Source organism: Bufo bufo, chromosome 6 (genome assembly GCF_905171765.1).
Source record: "Bufo bufo chromosome 6, aBufBuf1.1, whole genome shotgun sequence".
Lineage (NCBI taxonomy): Eukaryota > Metazoa > Chordata > Amphibia > Anura > Bufonidae > Bufo > Bufo bufo.
In genome coordinates, this window is record NC_053394.1 from 312,062,852 (window position 1) to 312,079,180 (window position 16,329).

Below are 16,329 nucleotides of genomic sequence, written 5' to 3' on the forward strand. Positions count from 1 at the left end.
CTGAACGTTTAAACCAGTCTCTGAAACAGTATTTGAGGTGTTACGTCTCCGACAACCAACATCTTTGGGTGAAACATTTGTCCTTGGCTGAATTCACCATTAATAATCAAGTGAACTCGTCTACTGGTAGGTCTCCCTTCTTTTGGGATTTTGGGTTGGGAGACAAGGTGTGGTTATCCACCAAGAATTACATAGTAACATAGTATATAAGGCTAAAAAAAGACATTTGTCCATCCAGTTCGGCCTGTTATCCTGCAAGTTGATCTAGAGGAAGGCACAAAAAAAAAGGGGGGAAAAATTCCTTCCCGACTCCAATCAGGCAATCAGAATAACTCTCTGGATCAACAACCCATCTCTAGTAGCTATTGCCTGTAATATTATTACACTCCAGAAATACATCCAGGCCCCTCTTTAACTCTTTTAGTGAATTCAGCATCACCACCTCCTCAGGGCAGAGAGTTCCATAGTCTCACTGTTCTTACCGTAAAGAATCCTCTTCTATATTTGTGTACAAATCTTCTTTTCTCCAGACGCAGAGGATGTCCCCTCGTCACAGTTGCAGTCCTGGGGATAAATAGATGATGGGAGAGATCTCTCTACTGATCCCTAATATATTTATACATAGTAATTAGATCTCCCCTCAGTGGTCTTTTTTCTAAAGTCAATAACCCTAATGTTGATAATCTTTTCAGTTATTACTTTAGTTGCCCTCCTCTGTACCCTCTCCAGCTCTGCTATGTCTGCCTTGTTCACAGGAGCCCAGAACTGTACACAGTACTACATGTGTGATCTGACTAGTGATTTGTAAAGTGGTAGGACTCATCACGGGCATCTATGCCCCTTTTGATGCAACCCATTATCTTATTGGCCTTGGCAGCAGCTGCCTGACACTGGTTTGTACAGCTTAGTTCCTTTTCTATGTCAGTGTTACCCAGTGTTTTATTATTTAGTATGTACGGGTGACTTGCATTATTCCTTCCCATGTGCATAACCTTACATTTGTCAGTGTTAAACCTCATCTGCCACTTCTCTGTCACAGTATAGTGTCATCTGCAAAAATTGATATTTTACTGTGCAAGCTTCTACAAGATCATGAATAAATTTATTAAAGAGAATAGGGCCTAACACTGACCCCTGAGGTACTCCACTAGTGACAGTTACCCAATCTGAATGTGTACCGTTATTAACTACCCTCTGTTTTCTATCACTGAGCCAGTTACTTACCCACATACAGACATTTTCTCCCAGTCCAAGCATTCTCATTTTATATGTCATTGTCCTCCTCACATATCACTAATTCCAATTCCCCAGTTTTATTAGTTAGGCTTCTAGCATTAGTATACATACATTTAAGAGGTTTATGTATATTTTGTACCCTACACTTTTCCTTCTGAGCTATTCTAGTCCCTCCTTCCATTTCTCCCCCAGTCCCATTACCTTGGCCCCAGTCTCTATCTGCACTATCTTTCCATCCTATAACGTAATTATCCTCTCCCCCAGTCCTTAGTTTAAATACTCCTCCAACCCTCTAGCCATCTTCTCCCCCAACACAGCTGTCCCTTCCCCATTGAGGTGCAGCCCATCCCTACGATAGAGCCTGTAGCCAACAGAGAAGTCGGCCCAGTTCTCCATGGACCCCAAACCCCTCCTTCCTACACCAGTTCTTGAGCCACTTGTTAACCTCCCTAATCTCCCGCTGTCTTTCTTGTGTGGCTCGTGGTACTGGTAGTATTTAGGAAAATACTATCTTTGAGATCCTTGCCCTAAGCTTTTGACCTAAATCCTTAAAACCATTTGTAAGGACTCTCCACCTACCTCTAACTTTGTCATTGGTTCCGATATGGATCATCACCGCTGGATCTTCTCCAGCCCCCCCCCCAGTAAACTGTCAACCCGATATGCGATGTGTCAAACTAATAATTGAGTCTCCCACTACCAGCACCTGTCTGTCCCACCCTGCTCTCCTAGTCCCCTGCTTACTGGATCTGACATTCCCCTGACTGGCAGAGGAAGTGTCTGGCTACAGAAGTGCTCTCCCTGAACTGACATCTCCCACATCTGCCAACTTACAAACTTGTTGGGGTGTGTCAGATCAGGGCTAGCCTCCCTGGCACTCTTCCCTCTACCCCCCTTTCTAACTGTTACCCAGCTAGCTACCTCACTTTCCTGAGCCTCCTCGCTATCACCCTCCCCCACATCTACCCCATAGAGTGCTTGCTCAGTGAGCAGCAAACTCTTTTCCAAATTGTCAACGCTTCTCAGTGTTAAAATTTGCACGTTTAGATACTCGATGTGCGATTCCAAATGGGCAATTTGCTCACATTTTGAACAAAGATATGCACCTAAAACGGCTGTTCCCTGACTGCATACATTAGACAAGATGTGCACTGGACTGCGTTGTCAATAATGGAACACATACTAATGGGGATTAAGCAAGAAAAGAGAAAAATACAATATAGTGCAGTGATAAGAATCTAACTTACTGTAGTCCCCTCCTGAAGTCCCTGAATCTCATGTCACGTAATCTAAAGTCACACACTTAATACAAATTTCAGTAATCGGGCGAATTTTGCTATGAAAGCAAAAAGAGAGAGAGCACTGTAGGGTAGTAGTTTCACGGGTCATGGAACAATTACAGAGAATAAAAAGTGGAGGCTCACCTTATGGAGTTGTGCTATGAATAGGCACAACTCTATCGTGCGCTTGTGAGTAAAACGTGTCCGGCAAACAGGTATACAACCGTCGTGTCCGAAAGCTTCAGATGAAGCCCAGTCTTCTCCAAAGAAATTTGCAATGTATAGATAGCAGGACTGCAGGTTGGCGCAAAGACACCTTACCAGGACACTTGGGTAGAGAATATGGATCTTCTTCTTTATTGAGTATTCTTTTTTGCCAATTTTAAAACAACGCGTTTTGGGGGTCTAGAGCCCCCTTCATCAGGTTAAAATGGCTTAACAAACAATAAAACATGTACAACAGGTATTTAAACCCTAAAAAAAACACCAAAGGAGTATTCCTGGACCTCCCAGTGGGAGTGGTACTGTCTCAGGGTGTCTCCTCATTTGCATATAAAAATTTATTTATCCAACCTTACACAGTGGGATTGCCTGATACCGAAATCGGGCTCAAAGAAAAAAGGAGAGATTGAGTTTGACATCAATTTTATCACCACATACAATCAGGATCATGATAGGATCAGAACAATCCTCACCAAAAACTGGTACCTCCTGAAAAAGGACCCAATACTTACCTCAATCATTCCAAGAGTACCTCGCCTTACATATAGAAGGGCTCGGACTCTAAAGAACATCCTAGCACCTAGTAAGCTGAAGAAACCGCAACCAAATATACCAGTATACTCCAACAACTAGGGAGCAAAAAATGCGGTCAACCAAGGTGTCTGTGCTGTAAGGCCATATGTCAGAAAACTATATTTAATAACAAAGAGGTGGAATCCTTCCAAATACAGAGCAGCTTGGATTGTAATTCAACCCACGTCGTCTACATCTTGGAGTGCCCGTGCGGCTTACAGTATGTGGGTAGGACCACACAAACACTCAGGAACAGATTAAATAAGCACCGATCCAAATGTAAAAAAAAACAGTTTCAAAAGCACAGTGTTTCCAGGCATGCAGCCAATATGCACGGGGGACTTTTCCCTGGGTTCAAAATCACACGCATAGAACAGATACCGGCTCACCAAAGAAAAAACGTACAGTGTATCAAGTGCCGAGAAATGTACTCGATATACAAATTGAACACATTGCACCCATATGGTCTAAATGAGGCCTTTAAAATTAACCTCTAAACCACAGCAGAAAATTTTATCCAAATACTAATTTCATAACAACTACATTGCATCTTTATATGTCCTGGAAAAAAATCTCTCTTCCTGGTCCAAATCCTAAAACAATTACATAAAATATACCGACCCTTAAAAACCACACCACTAAGTCCAGTAGGGGTCCAGAGAAAAACCCCTCTTCCTGGTCCGAATCCTAAAACAACAACATAAAATACACCGTCTCTTAAAAAATCACACCACCGAGTGGTATTAGCATTTCGGCTCAATCACATTACTATCCATAAGTAAGCAAATTACATATTTTTTCCCCATACCTACGTTTTCATATTTCCACAGTAATTAGATAATCACTGTTCATATATATTAAATTGCTTTATGATATAATCCCCTAATAACCATATAGGATACCATCCTTCGACAACTATATAACCTCCGCCCATATACGTATATGAAATTGTTCTATGATATCATCCATCATATAACCTCCGCCCATATATATGAAATTTCTTTATGATATCATATCTTGATTTATATTTTTACATAAGTTAATTCCTATGCTTTTTAAAAAGTATACTTCCACCCTGTTATTTTTCGCCCATAGAAGTCCCATTGTTTCATTTTTATCTATGCTGGCGCCTCCAAAAGAATGTGTCGCCCGTGTCTCCTGCACAGGAATCTCTGCCGCCAGTAGAGGTTGCCGGTCAACTCGAATACAAGGTTTCTAGAATCCTTGATGTGAGGAAAGTTCAGAATTTTTTTGCAATATCTAGTTCACTGGAAGGGTTTTGGTCCGGAAGAGAGGTCTTGGTTGCCAGCGAGTAAAATGCATGCTACGAGGTTGGTGAGGAAATTCCATTTAGCCCACCCGGAAAAACCTACTCTATTGATTATGGGTCCGATGGCCCCTTGTGAAAGGGGGGTACTGTAACGGGGAGACGGCGACGCGCTCTCTCCCTGTAGCGCTGCCGGCATCCCATTCGTGAGGAGGGATGGTAGCAAGGGGGCGGAGAGGACCCGGCCACGCACACCCCTTCAGTGTGGCCAGCGTCCTTCGTCCCCTAGACAACAAGCAGGGGGGAATTGAGCGCTGATGTCAACATTGGTTTCAGTTGTGGTTTCACCCAGCCTGGGAAGCTTGTTGCTTCTGTGTTTTCTGTCCTTGTCTTTTGTTTTCTCCCCTTGTTGTTTCCTTCCTTTAGGCCCTTGCACGTACGTAAGCTACCCGTCGGTTAGGACGGACCGTGCAAGTAGGTAGGGATACGGGAGTGGGTGGAGTTTAGGGCTGCACTTATCCCTACCTTTTCGTGACAATCACATTATACACTGCTTGTATCCAGGGGTTATGACCACCCTGCCATTCAGCAGCAGTGGCCGTGCTTGTACATTATAGGAAAAAGTGCCAGCCTCTCTAGAGTGCTTTTTCCTACAGCGTGCAAGCACAGCCAATGGAAACGAGAAATGTATAATATAATGGAAAAATGAATCACGCCAGCACAGGAGGCAATATGGACAATCACAATACATTAGTAAGTGCCTTGTACTAACGTTCTCTACATAATAAATGCCATATGCTGAAGTCAGACACCCCCTTTAATCTATTTGAATAAAAGTAAAGGGAGCTGTTAATAGCCATTTTACTTCCATTTATTGTTGACTGTCGCTAGTCAAAACCAATAGGATACTCGTTATTGAGGTATATGATACCAGGTATAAAGGACTCTAGCAAAGGGCCCGGAGAAGGTACCAGGCTGTATATTCTCTTCCCATTCCTACCACACCAGGACAGCAGAACCTCTCAGGAGACTTGCTATGTCAATAAATGCAGCCAGATAAGGATCTTGACTCTAGAGCCGCCATCTTTGTTTCCCTGGCAAACAATTTCCTTAGTCACAATGTTCTTGGTCCCTAAATGGTTTCTGCATAAAATTTCTGAACTGGTAACATCAGCTAGTGGCAGGTTTTAAGTTCCACCATATATTATGCATACTGGCTATCTTCTTCGGGAAGTCCACCCCCTAGAAGACCACTTGCCAATGTAATTATGGTTGTTGTTTTTCTCAATTATGACAGTAATTTATGTGGATATATGGCTTCATTTATCATTTAAAGTTGTTTTTATCTCAGTTTTAAGTCTGGATTTGTTTGCCTGCACGAAATTTACGCCTGCACCGAATTTACGACCTGGTGCACCTTAATAATATATGTGGCGTGAGTGTAATGTGGTCTACACCTAAAGGTGTAAAAATACACTACACTTTGTTATGCCACAAAACTGACATATCTGATTTTTTAAATGACCCCCATGATCTTTAGCTGTATCTAACACCAAACTAAAGAGCTCTTATAAGTATCTACAACACGTTCAATAATATTCCATCATCTTTACATCACTTCTTATTGTCTGATGGAAAACAATTTGGGTATATAAATAGAAAAACTGGTAATGACCTATTCCCGTTCTTCAGTTAAAATACATTGTATTTGCATCTAGTCCAGAGAAGAAAATATAATGTTAAAAAAGCAATTATATTCTTTCAAGCCTCTGCACTTTTCATAATGAAGGCCGTCAGGGCGAAAGCGCTGCAATCAATGATGGCGTTCCCTTTAGTTAAATAATGTCTTATCTAATCTTAGGCTAACTCCCCAGCTGCCGGTCTGGTAAGTCTACTTCAATGATTTAATACGTTAATGGTACCAAGTATTTTAAATCTGTTTTCTTCACTTTGTGAGATATATTTTATCAGTGGGTTAGAGCTATAGACTCAGCAAGGGGCTGAACCAGTGTTCAAGAGCCTGCAACTATCAAATGTCCTGGGTGCACCCTATTGTGACCTTGTACCTTGATACCTTGGGGATACATCGCCAACACGTGCCTCACTTCTGGAAATGGTCCCCAAAATTCCGACACTGCTGCTTGTAGATCTATGCTGAGGCCTATGCTGAGGCTTCCTTATTTATTTCAACGTGCTTCAAGGATAAAATCCACCTTTTCATCAGCTTTATTTGGACCTATTCAAGAACTTGGTTTTAACCTTGAAACATGTTGTCCACAGTAACACACAGCTAATTCTTCTACTTTGACTGCACAGGTTATAGTAGAACAGGGCTGCCACTGGCCTGGCGAATGACCATCCTGCCCTCTAACTGACACCAGCTGGCTGATGCCATAAAATGGAGCGCCTGTTTTATTACTGTGATAAGGCACAGCACTTGCCACTCACCTGCAGAGTCTTCTTTATCCCTCCTTAGGCCTCATGCACACGACCGTTGTTCTGGTCCGCATCCGAGCTGCGGCTTGGGTGTGGACCCATTAACTTAAATGGGGCCGCAAAAGATGCGGACAGCACTTCGTGTGCTGTCCGCATCCGTTGCTCCGTTCCGTGGCCCCGAAAAAAAATATAACATGTCCTATTGTTGTCCGTTTTGCGGACAAGAATAGGCATTTCTACAATGGGCCGCCTGTTCGTTCCGCAAATTGCGGAAGGCACACGGGCGGCTTCTGTGTTTTGCGGATCCGAGATTTGCGGACCGCAAAACACACAACGGTCGTGTGCATGAGGCCTTACTCTGATCTCTCTGATCACTGCAGGGAAGTAATAAGAAACTGAATGTGTGAAGACAAAGACGTTTTGGGGCGGATCCGTCATGGACCTGCAAAAACAGATCCGTTCAGATAATACAAACATCTGCATCCGTCATGAATGGATCCGTTCGTATTATCTGTAACATAGCCAAGACGGATCCGTCATGAACTCGGAGACGGATCAGTTTTCTATTGTGCCAGATTGTGTCCGAGAAAACGGATCGTCCCCATTGACTTACATTGTGTGCCAGGACGGATCCGTTTGGCTCAGTTTCGACAAGCGGACAGCAAAACGCTGCAGGCGTCGTTTTGGTGTCCGGCTCCAGAGCGGAATGGAAGCTGAACGGAGGCAAACTGATGCATTCTGAGCGGATTTTCCATTCAGAATGCATTAGGGCAAAACTGATCTGTTTTGGACCGATTGTGAGAGCCCATGATGGATCTTACAAACGAAAAGCCAAAACGCGAGTGTGAAAGTAGCCTTAACCTCTTCACTTCACTAGACCACTGGAGATGTTGTCATTAGTATGATCTCTGCACTAGAACACCAGGGATGCTAACATTAGTCCCTTAGTGCCCAAGATTATCTGGAATGCTTTCATTAACCTCTTCACTTCTGACGACCTCCCGGGATGTTGAGATTAACTCCTTATCTACCATAATACACCAGGGATGCTTACAATAACCCCTTTACTCCTCTAGACCACCAGGAATTTTGGTATTGATCTTTTCAATACACAAGATCACAGAGGATGTTGGCACAAACCTCCTCATTACCTAGACCACCAAGGAAGCTGCAATTAGCTCTTCAATTACACTACACCCCACTCAGGGATATTAGATTTAAAAAAATTGCTGGGAAAAATATGCCTTTTCAAATTTTTAGACGATGCCATATTGTCCCCATTTTCTTCATGTACCGGGTCTAGGGAAATGGAGTTCTCCTGTAGTCCATGCTGATGTCTGTGGGCCACACTGCAGTCCAATTTGACATAACGTTTTGCAAATGGGACCAGGTCCAGTAGATTTCTATTTGATTGTATTGTATTAGTAGAAAGAGTTGATTTGAAGGTTATAAGCAGTTATGTGTTAAATTCCCAACTACGGAAGTCTGCAATAAATTGTTGTACCCGTGTACTTGTTGTTTTTCTCCCAAAATCCAAAACTATACCAATATAATTACAGTATGGCAATGTATTACAAAATGTAAAAAAATTGATAATAAATTATCAATAATGCTAAAATATCCTTCAATGGCAAGACAAATAGCACTTTGGCTATTCCTAGTGCTAACAAATAAGTGATACTAATACACATTAAGCATAATAGCTCATTTGATTTCTGTACAACCCACAGGCAGAGCAGAGGACAAATTAGCATAATTAGATTAACATAATGCCTCATCCAGAGAAATGAATTGATCTCATGCTCGGTTGCACCAAAGGAGTGGGGTAACTGTCTGTGTAAGCTGCCATATGGGAACTCGCACCATAGAAAGGACTTTTTCCCAAGTGCCTCATTCACTACAGAGTGTGTCCCTGTGGATTTCAGAAAGGGCTGACTTCATCTCACAGAACTGTAGTGGAATAGATTTTTTTTTATTTCTCAGCAAGTGCACACCTCTGGGACATCATAACGACTGTAAGAAACATATTCATCAAAAATGCACACTATGACACAAAGAGAATTGCCACCATGGCAGATTTGCAGCATTATATTTTTTTCTGGAAAAATTATGGTCACCATGATAGAAACCAACAAGTCACTGGGATCCATCGGGCGCCATTGGTGCCCATCGTGTAATGAATCCGTCATAGCATCAATTTTGTTTTTCTGCTCTTTTCCGCGGAAATGAACACACCTTACATGGCTTACTTGTATGCCACCATGGTTTGCACAAGACAAAATAAAAACAATTGTCAAAGTTGGCCCTTTCAAACAGAATCTCTTGAAGTTAACCATAGCTGCCATTCATTTCAATGGAGGGCAGTGAACATGAGAAACAGTAGTTGTTCTCTACATTAGGACTGTCGCCAATCTAGTTTTTTCTCAGCAAAGCCCATTGAAAGGGCTTGGCCAACAGCTGTATCCACCAAATATTTCATTCATGACACACCTCTGTGGACTAAGTATCAGCAGCTTCCACTATGGTGAACACAGCCAGTCCATTAAAGGGGTATTCTAGTGCTTAGATATTGATGACTTTTTCTCGCGATAGGTTATCAATATCATTCTATGTAAGACAGAGCAGCAGATTATCGGGAAGGAAATGATCCTTCCTGACAATCTGCTGCTTGCTGGTGGAGGAGACTGCTGCATTTACATGCAGCGATCTCTTCCAGAGTATGGGAGGAACAATCCCTAATGCCATCGTTGTTTCCCAGACTGACTCGTTCTTTGTCGACACCAGATTGTGTTTATACAGCACGATCTGCTGCAGGCAAATGACCATTTTTGTGTCCGCACAAATGATCGGATTTACCGATGAACAAGTGTTTTGCTCGTTCATTGGGTAATCGGCAGTACACTTACACTGCTAGATAATCCCTAACGAGCATTCTTATGAACGCTCGTTATCAATTATCTTTATGATTCTTGGCCCATGTAAAGGACCCTTAAAGGCTATGTACACCTTTGGGGGCAATTCTTTTTTAATATTGCATTGTACTCATTTTGATCTAAAAATCTTTTTTACATTGGTCTTTATTAAAACTATGGAACCCTTTTTTCTGTACAAAGCTGAGATGCTGTATTAGCAGCCTGTGGATTTTCTGCCTTTTCTATAACTTGGGAAGCTGACGGGCTCCTTATCTCTGCTCTCTGACACTATAAAGTTCTTACTGATAAGAATGTGGCTTAAATAAGTGTTTATGACCTCTTAGTAAATTAGAGATAAGGGTTATTAGATGACACTAAGTGAAAGTGAAAGTACCAGTCACACAGCTAGAAAAACTGTTAACACTGACAGAACAGCTCAATATTTTTAATAAAGGCCAATTGAAACAATTATTTTTAGCCCAAAATGAGTAAAAGGCAATCATTAAAAAAAATTCCCTCCGAAGGTGCACATAGCCTTTAAGTACCAGAAAACCCTTTAATCCCATTGATTTTAACGACCACTGCAGGGAAAACGTATGTCTGGCAGCTGTTTTCTCTGTTGGTAAAAAGTGATTGCTGTGTTAACGAAAATACGCTGCCAAGCTAGCCTTTAATATTGATTAAAAGTATAAGACATATGCCATAACACTACACTTGTGTGTAGTGGCAAAAGTCATGAAGAAACACCATAAAAACGATGGCATCCTTACCGTGGATGGTTGGATTCTTGCCCTTGTTGATCTGTTTTAGTCTTTTTTGGTGAGATTTGCCATTGTAATGTATTTGGGCTTGGGCGGCAGAGTTGAGCTGAATGTTGCAGACATCACACAGAGTATAGGACGGCAATCTCTTCTGCTTGGACTGCAGGTCCATTGTTAGACTGTCCGGTTGCCCATCTTCACATATTGGAAAGGTTAGCAAGGAGTCTGTAGAGTAAGCAGGACTCAAAGGGCGCTTCATGACTACAGATAAAAAGAAGAAGAAGAGAAAAGCTGTGGTGTAATTAATTATACCCAGCAATGATAACATAGATCTGCTGACCAATAGTGTTAGAACATGGCTCCTGAAATTAGTAATCTATGGCAGGGATCAGCAACCTCCAGCACTCCAGCTGTTCAGAAACTACTACTCCCAGAATGCTTCATTCACTTCCATGTGAGTTAGAAGAGCAGTCGAGCATGTTTGCATGCTGGGAGTTGTAGTTTCACAGCAGCTGGACTGCCGAAGGTTGCTAATCCCTGAGCTATGGATCTGCTGGGTTTTTAGAAGACAACAGGGTATAAATGTATGAGACTTTCACAGCAGTACTAATCTTGGAAGTAAGAAGAAGCAGAGATCAAGTCCACAGTGAAGAGTACAACTAGCCACATACCATGTATTATCATTCATGATGTTAGCGTTATGCTATTTATTGTATTATACATTTATTGATATTAGCATTATGCCATTTATTTTGATTTTTTATGTGGCTTTGTACTGTAGATAGAAGCCAGGCTACACCAAGTTATGTCAATTCCCTGGGAATACACTCTAGTAGTACTGATTTTTACATTGCTCTTCGATAGGAGCAGTACAATAAAAGGAATTCCAAATCCAGAATATAACAGAGACTGATGGCCCCAGGAGAACCCGGCTAATTATAATGGTCTGTCGGGTTTCTATTAGGCAGTCATTTTACCAGACAAAATAGTCCTGCATGCAGGACTTTTTTCCCAACATTTTTGACAGAATCTTTTGAGGCCCTGAACCGAACCTTCAAAGATATGGACTTAGCCTAAAACATTGTGTCAACCCCTTCTTCTTTTTCAAAAGACAAAGGTACTGAAAAAACCCAAGCTAAGAATGATAGATCTATATAAAGCCACATTATTGGATACACTGCCTCCTTTACTACAGGGTTAGCCCCCATTTGTAGATCCAAAGATGAACCAATATTCAAATGCAAGAAAATTGTATAAACTGTAACTCGATTGTATGATAAGATGAGAATTGATCCCAGATAATACACAATGTACAAATATTTAAAGGGGTTTCCTATCCTCAGAATAGGTCATCAATATCAGATTGGCGGTGGTCTGACACCTGGCACCACAGCTGATCAGATGGTTGAAGAGAAGGCCGCGCTCCGGGCAAGCGCTTCCTTCCCTTCATTGTTTACGTGCTCGCCGTCGACATTGCAGAGGTGAGCAGGTGTAATTATAAGCCATCCCATTCACTTCTATAGGACGGCTTGTTCACATACACTTGAATACGAAGTGACCCCCTCCGATGTGATATTAAGGACCTATCCTGAGGATAGAAAAGATAGAGGGCCACAGCAGCATGTCCAGCAATTCTTCTTTATTAGTCGATATCTTCACAGCATGGCATAAAAACAATGGCATTGTTTCGGCTAGAAGTAGCCTTTGTCAAGGGGGACATCCTGAGGATAGGTCATCAATATTAAAAGCCTGAAGAACCCCTTTAAATATCATCATACTTTCTTGTTTTATAGGATACTGGTGCCCTTTATTGCAAATCTGCTGTTTGTCCTTTAGTTAAATAAATGTCTGTTTTGAGGTTGCATGGCAATATTATTAAAGCACATTTGAAAGTTTAGTTGGTTATGTGATCCTATTATGCTCTGGTGGCAAGAGTAAGTTTGTTAAAGTTGTTGTCTACCACTTTTATATAGCTTTTTAGGGAATTCCAAATTAATAGATGGGGAGAGACCCTTGTTTATGATTCTAATATCTTGGTAAGAGTGGATGTTGGTTATAAAAAGTGTCTCTCATTTTGTCTTGTCCTTCATCGCACAGACCACCCATTGATTTGAAACTGAACTGTGTAATGCTTAAATGTCACTGTGGTGGCGCTACAGGGAAGCTGAACAATTACTGTTAGGTTTCCCCACAGATTACAGCTCAATGCTGGGGGTCCAGCAGGGGGACACTTTGTGATCAGTTTGCTGTTATGGGGTTATCCAAGACTAAACTTTGTTTACAGACTTCAGAGTACCTGGTCTCCATGGCTGTATTCCTGCTACATTGCTCCACGGCAGCCTCAGCCATTCATGGGTCTCTGGGAGTCAACATCCTATTGATGGCCATCACATAACCGCTGCAGCCAATTACTGGATGAAGGTTTTTCTCTGAAGCAATCTTCCTCACACTGCACTTTGCTCTCCAGCTTCAGCATCCAGAAATAGGGGTGCACTACTTCTCTTGCTGCCTTCCTCTGTTACAAACGCTGAGTCACTGAGTTCTTTATTCACAATGTACTTTGTGGACTGTGGGCCTCGGCAGATCCCCAGTCTGCTTCTAAAGTATGTCCAGGCTCCTGAAGCCTTACACCTCCTGGACAAGTTTACTGTGGAATCCATAAGCTTCTTAAACAGGTTATCGCCACAGTCTGAATTTTGCACGGATCTCCTCTTGAGACTGGTATGTTCCAAAATGTTCTCTTTCAATCTTTTTTTCTCTCTTCTTCCCTCAGAGGCCGGTTTTAAAGCTTTTCCTCTATATCCCTGCTTCTCTTTGGCTGGTTCCCATGCCAGGGCTGTTTTTAGCTTCTGTACAGTCTCACACTATTCTTACTCTATTCCTCCCTATGGGGAGGGTGGCACAGCCCCACCTAGCATCGGTTGTTACAGCCTGTGAGTTCACTTTGCAGCATACATATACATTTTAACCCCTTAAGCAGTGGACCACTGCCTTGGCAGATTTGGGGTGGGGGTATAGCTTTCTTATAATAGTTGCAAAATACTTGGCATTAGCATTACTGCATTAACATTCAATAGTGTTAAATAGATGTAGAATATAAGCTTTTGTCTTTGCAGTCCCTTAGAAATCATGTAATACCTAGACTATGTCACAAGATGGCATGACTACCTTATAACTAAATACTGTACCACACTTTCATGGTTTACTGCACTATATCCAAAATGAGAAAATGAGTAGAAGTTGGTAAGTTTGTTAAGGGTGGTTTAAAGAAATATAATACTTTGTTCTGGGAATGGAGCTCAGCTGATTGTCCTTAGTGCCATGTACATGTATGTTTGGGTATTCTAGCTTGCACAGTACTTTCGATGTGTGACCAACAACTACATTATTTAAGTTAAAACACATATAAAACATCATTATTTCTAATATCACAAAGTAGTCATTGAGTTTCCCTCATCTGTCTAGTCAATGAAACAATTTACTCTTGTTATTTAGATCTGTATATCTGGGTAAACTGGATTAAAAAAACACTACAACCTCCGCTGCATGGCACACAGCTTTTCTATTGTCCTGATAAGTACACATGAATGATACATCATTGTCCCCCACCCTGATACAAAACTAGGGTGATTTGTCAGGTGATTTGGAATATGGTGGCCATATTCGGTGGAACATTTGCGTCAGGGACAATGGGTGACTGAGGGAGCCCCCTCCCTCTAAAACCACTTAGATGCCGCAGTTGCTATTGGCGGGGTCAAACTGCTGGGACTGACATTTCTGCCGATCCAGTCTGTTAAAGCATGAGCCCAGCTGTCATGAGAGAGTAGGGGAAAACAACAAACTGTGCATGAGCAGGATGTGCATGAGCAGGAACTCGGAGGAGAACCAACACAAGCACTTCCAACATCCAAAAGGAGCTATCAACAGCATAGCAAGATGGGTGCGGCCAGATTAAATAGAGGAGTTGGAATGACCACTTAGGCTAAACCTGAGACCAGAGGTGTGGTCATACCCAGCAACAACACAGAAGCAAGTGAAATAAAAGAGGCTGTCAGATCACATCACTTGCAGCCAGTCTCTTAGATTTTCGGACCCCTGTCACAGGAGAGACCGTGACAGTACCCCCCTTCTACGGGTGGCCTGCGGACACCCAGGACCAACTGAGCTCTGTGAAAGGCTTTCACCAGACGACTAGCATTAACGTCAGCCGCTGGAACCCACATCCTCTCCTCTGGTCCGTAACCCCTCCAGTGAACGAGATACTGGAGGGATCTACGGAGAATTCGGGAGTCAACTATCCTGGAGATCTGAAATTCCAGATTACCGTCCACCATAACAGGATCAGGAGGCAAGGAGGACAGTTCAACAGGTTCGACATCTTTTCAACAACGACTTGTGGAACACAATATGAATCTTCAAAGCCTGAGAAAGTTCAAGACGAAAGGCTACCGGGTTAATAACGGCAGAGATCTTATATGGACCAATAAATCTTGGACCCAACTTCAAAGAAGCTACTTTCAACTTAATGTTTCTTGTGGACAGCCACACAGAATCACCCACTCTCAGGTCCGGATAGCAACACCGCAGGAGAAATGCTAGCACAGGCTTCCAGTATCCGTAGTTTCAGGTGCTGCACATCTCGTTTCTTCACAGCATAGACGATTGCCTTCAGATGATACGAGATGTGCAGCACCTGAAACTACGGATACTGGAAGCCTGTGCTAGCATTTCTCCTGCGGTGTTGCTATCAGTATGTGAAGAGTGGGAGAAGAGGGTTGCATTGACAATCCAACACAATGGGCAGCACATTGAACACATTTTATAAGTGGTCAGAAACTTGTAAATAACTCATGAAAGAATAAAGTTACGTTAAAACCAAGCACACCATTGTTTTTCTTGTGAAATTCCCAATAAGTTTGATGTGTCACATGACCCTCTTCCTATTGAAAAAACAAAAATTGGATTCAAAATGGCCGACTTCAAAATGGCCGCCATGGTCACCACCCATCTTGAAAAGTTTCCCCCCTCACATATACTAATGTGCCACAAACAGGAAGTTAATATCACCAACCATTCCCATTTTATTAAGGTGTATCCATATAAATGGCCCACCCTGTAGATTTGGGCAATTTTGCTCTGGGAATAAGATTGATAGGACAATCATATTCCCGGTGTGGGGGTAAACCCTGGCAACCACTTTCAGAAAATACATTAGAAAAATCAGAAATTAAAGAGGTAACAGCTTTAGTGGTCAAGACAGAAAGAGATGTATTAAGACAGTTGTCCATGCAATATCTCTCCAATCGAGAATCTGTCTCGCTTGCCAGTCAATGGTAGGATTATGTTTGTTCAACCATGGTAAATCCAGAACCAACGGAGCAGGCAATCCCTCCAGTACAAAATACAAAATGGATTCCTGATGAAAATCACCCACTTTTAAAGGGATGTCCTGCACCACCTGTGACAAACATCTCTGAGAAAGTGGTGCGGAGTCTATTGCAAATACCGAAATATTTTTCTCTAATGCACTTGTCGTCAACCCATACAAACGGGTGAACTGACCATCAACTAGGTTAATCCCTGCCCCACTGTCAATAAACACCTAAATTCCCACAGTTTTGGACTCTAGCGCCACCTCGGCA

At 42.2% G+C, this 16,329-nt stretch overlaps 1 protein-coding gene across 2 annotated transcripts in view; it reads right to left on the minus strand.

Annotated features, from left to right (window-relative positions):
• ZNF385C (zinc finger protein 385C) overlaps positions 1–16,329 on the minus strand; it is a 321,616-nt gene that overhangs the window by 162,395 nt on the left and 142,892 nt on the right. For both annotated transcript variants that reach the window (XM_040436170.1, XM_040436169.1), the window contains exon 2: positions 10,697–10,948. In XM_040436170.1, the coding sequence (XP_040292104.1) occupies positions 10,697–10,946 (250 nt within the window). In that variant the 5' untranslated portion in view covers positions 10,947–10,948. The remainder of the gene's footprint in view (positions 1–10,696; positions 10,949–16,329) is intronic.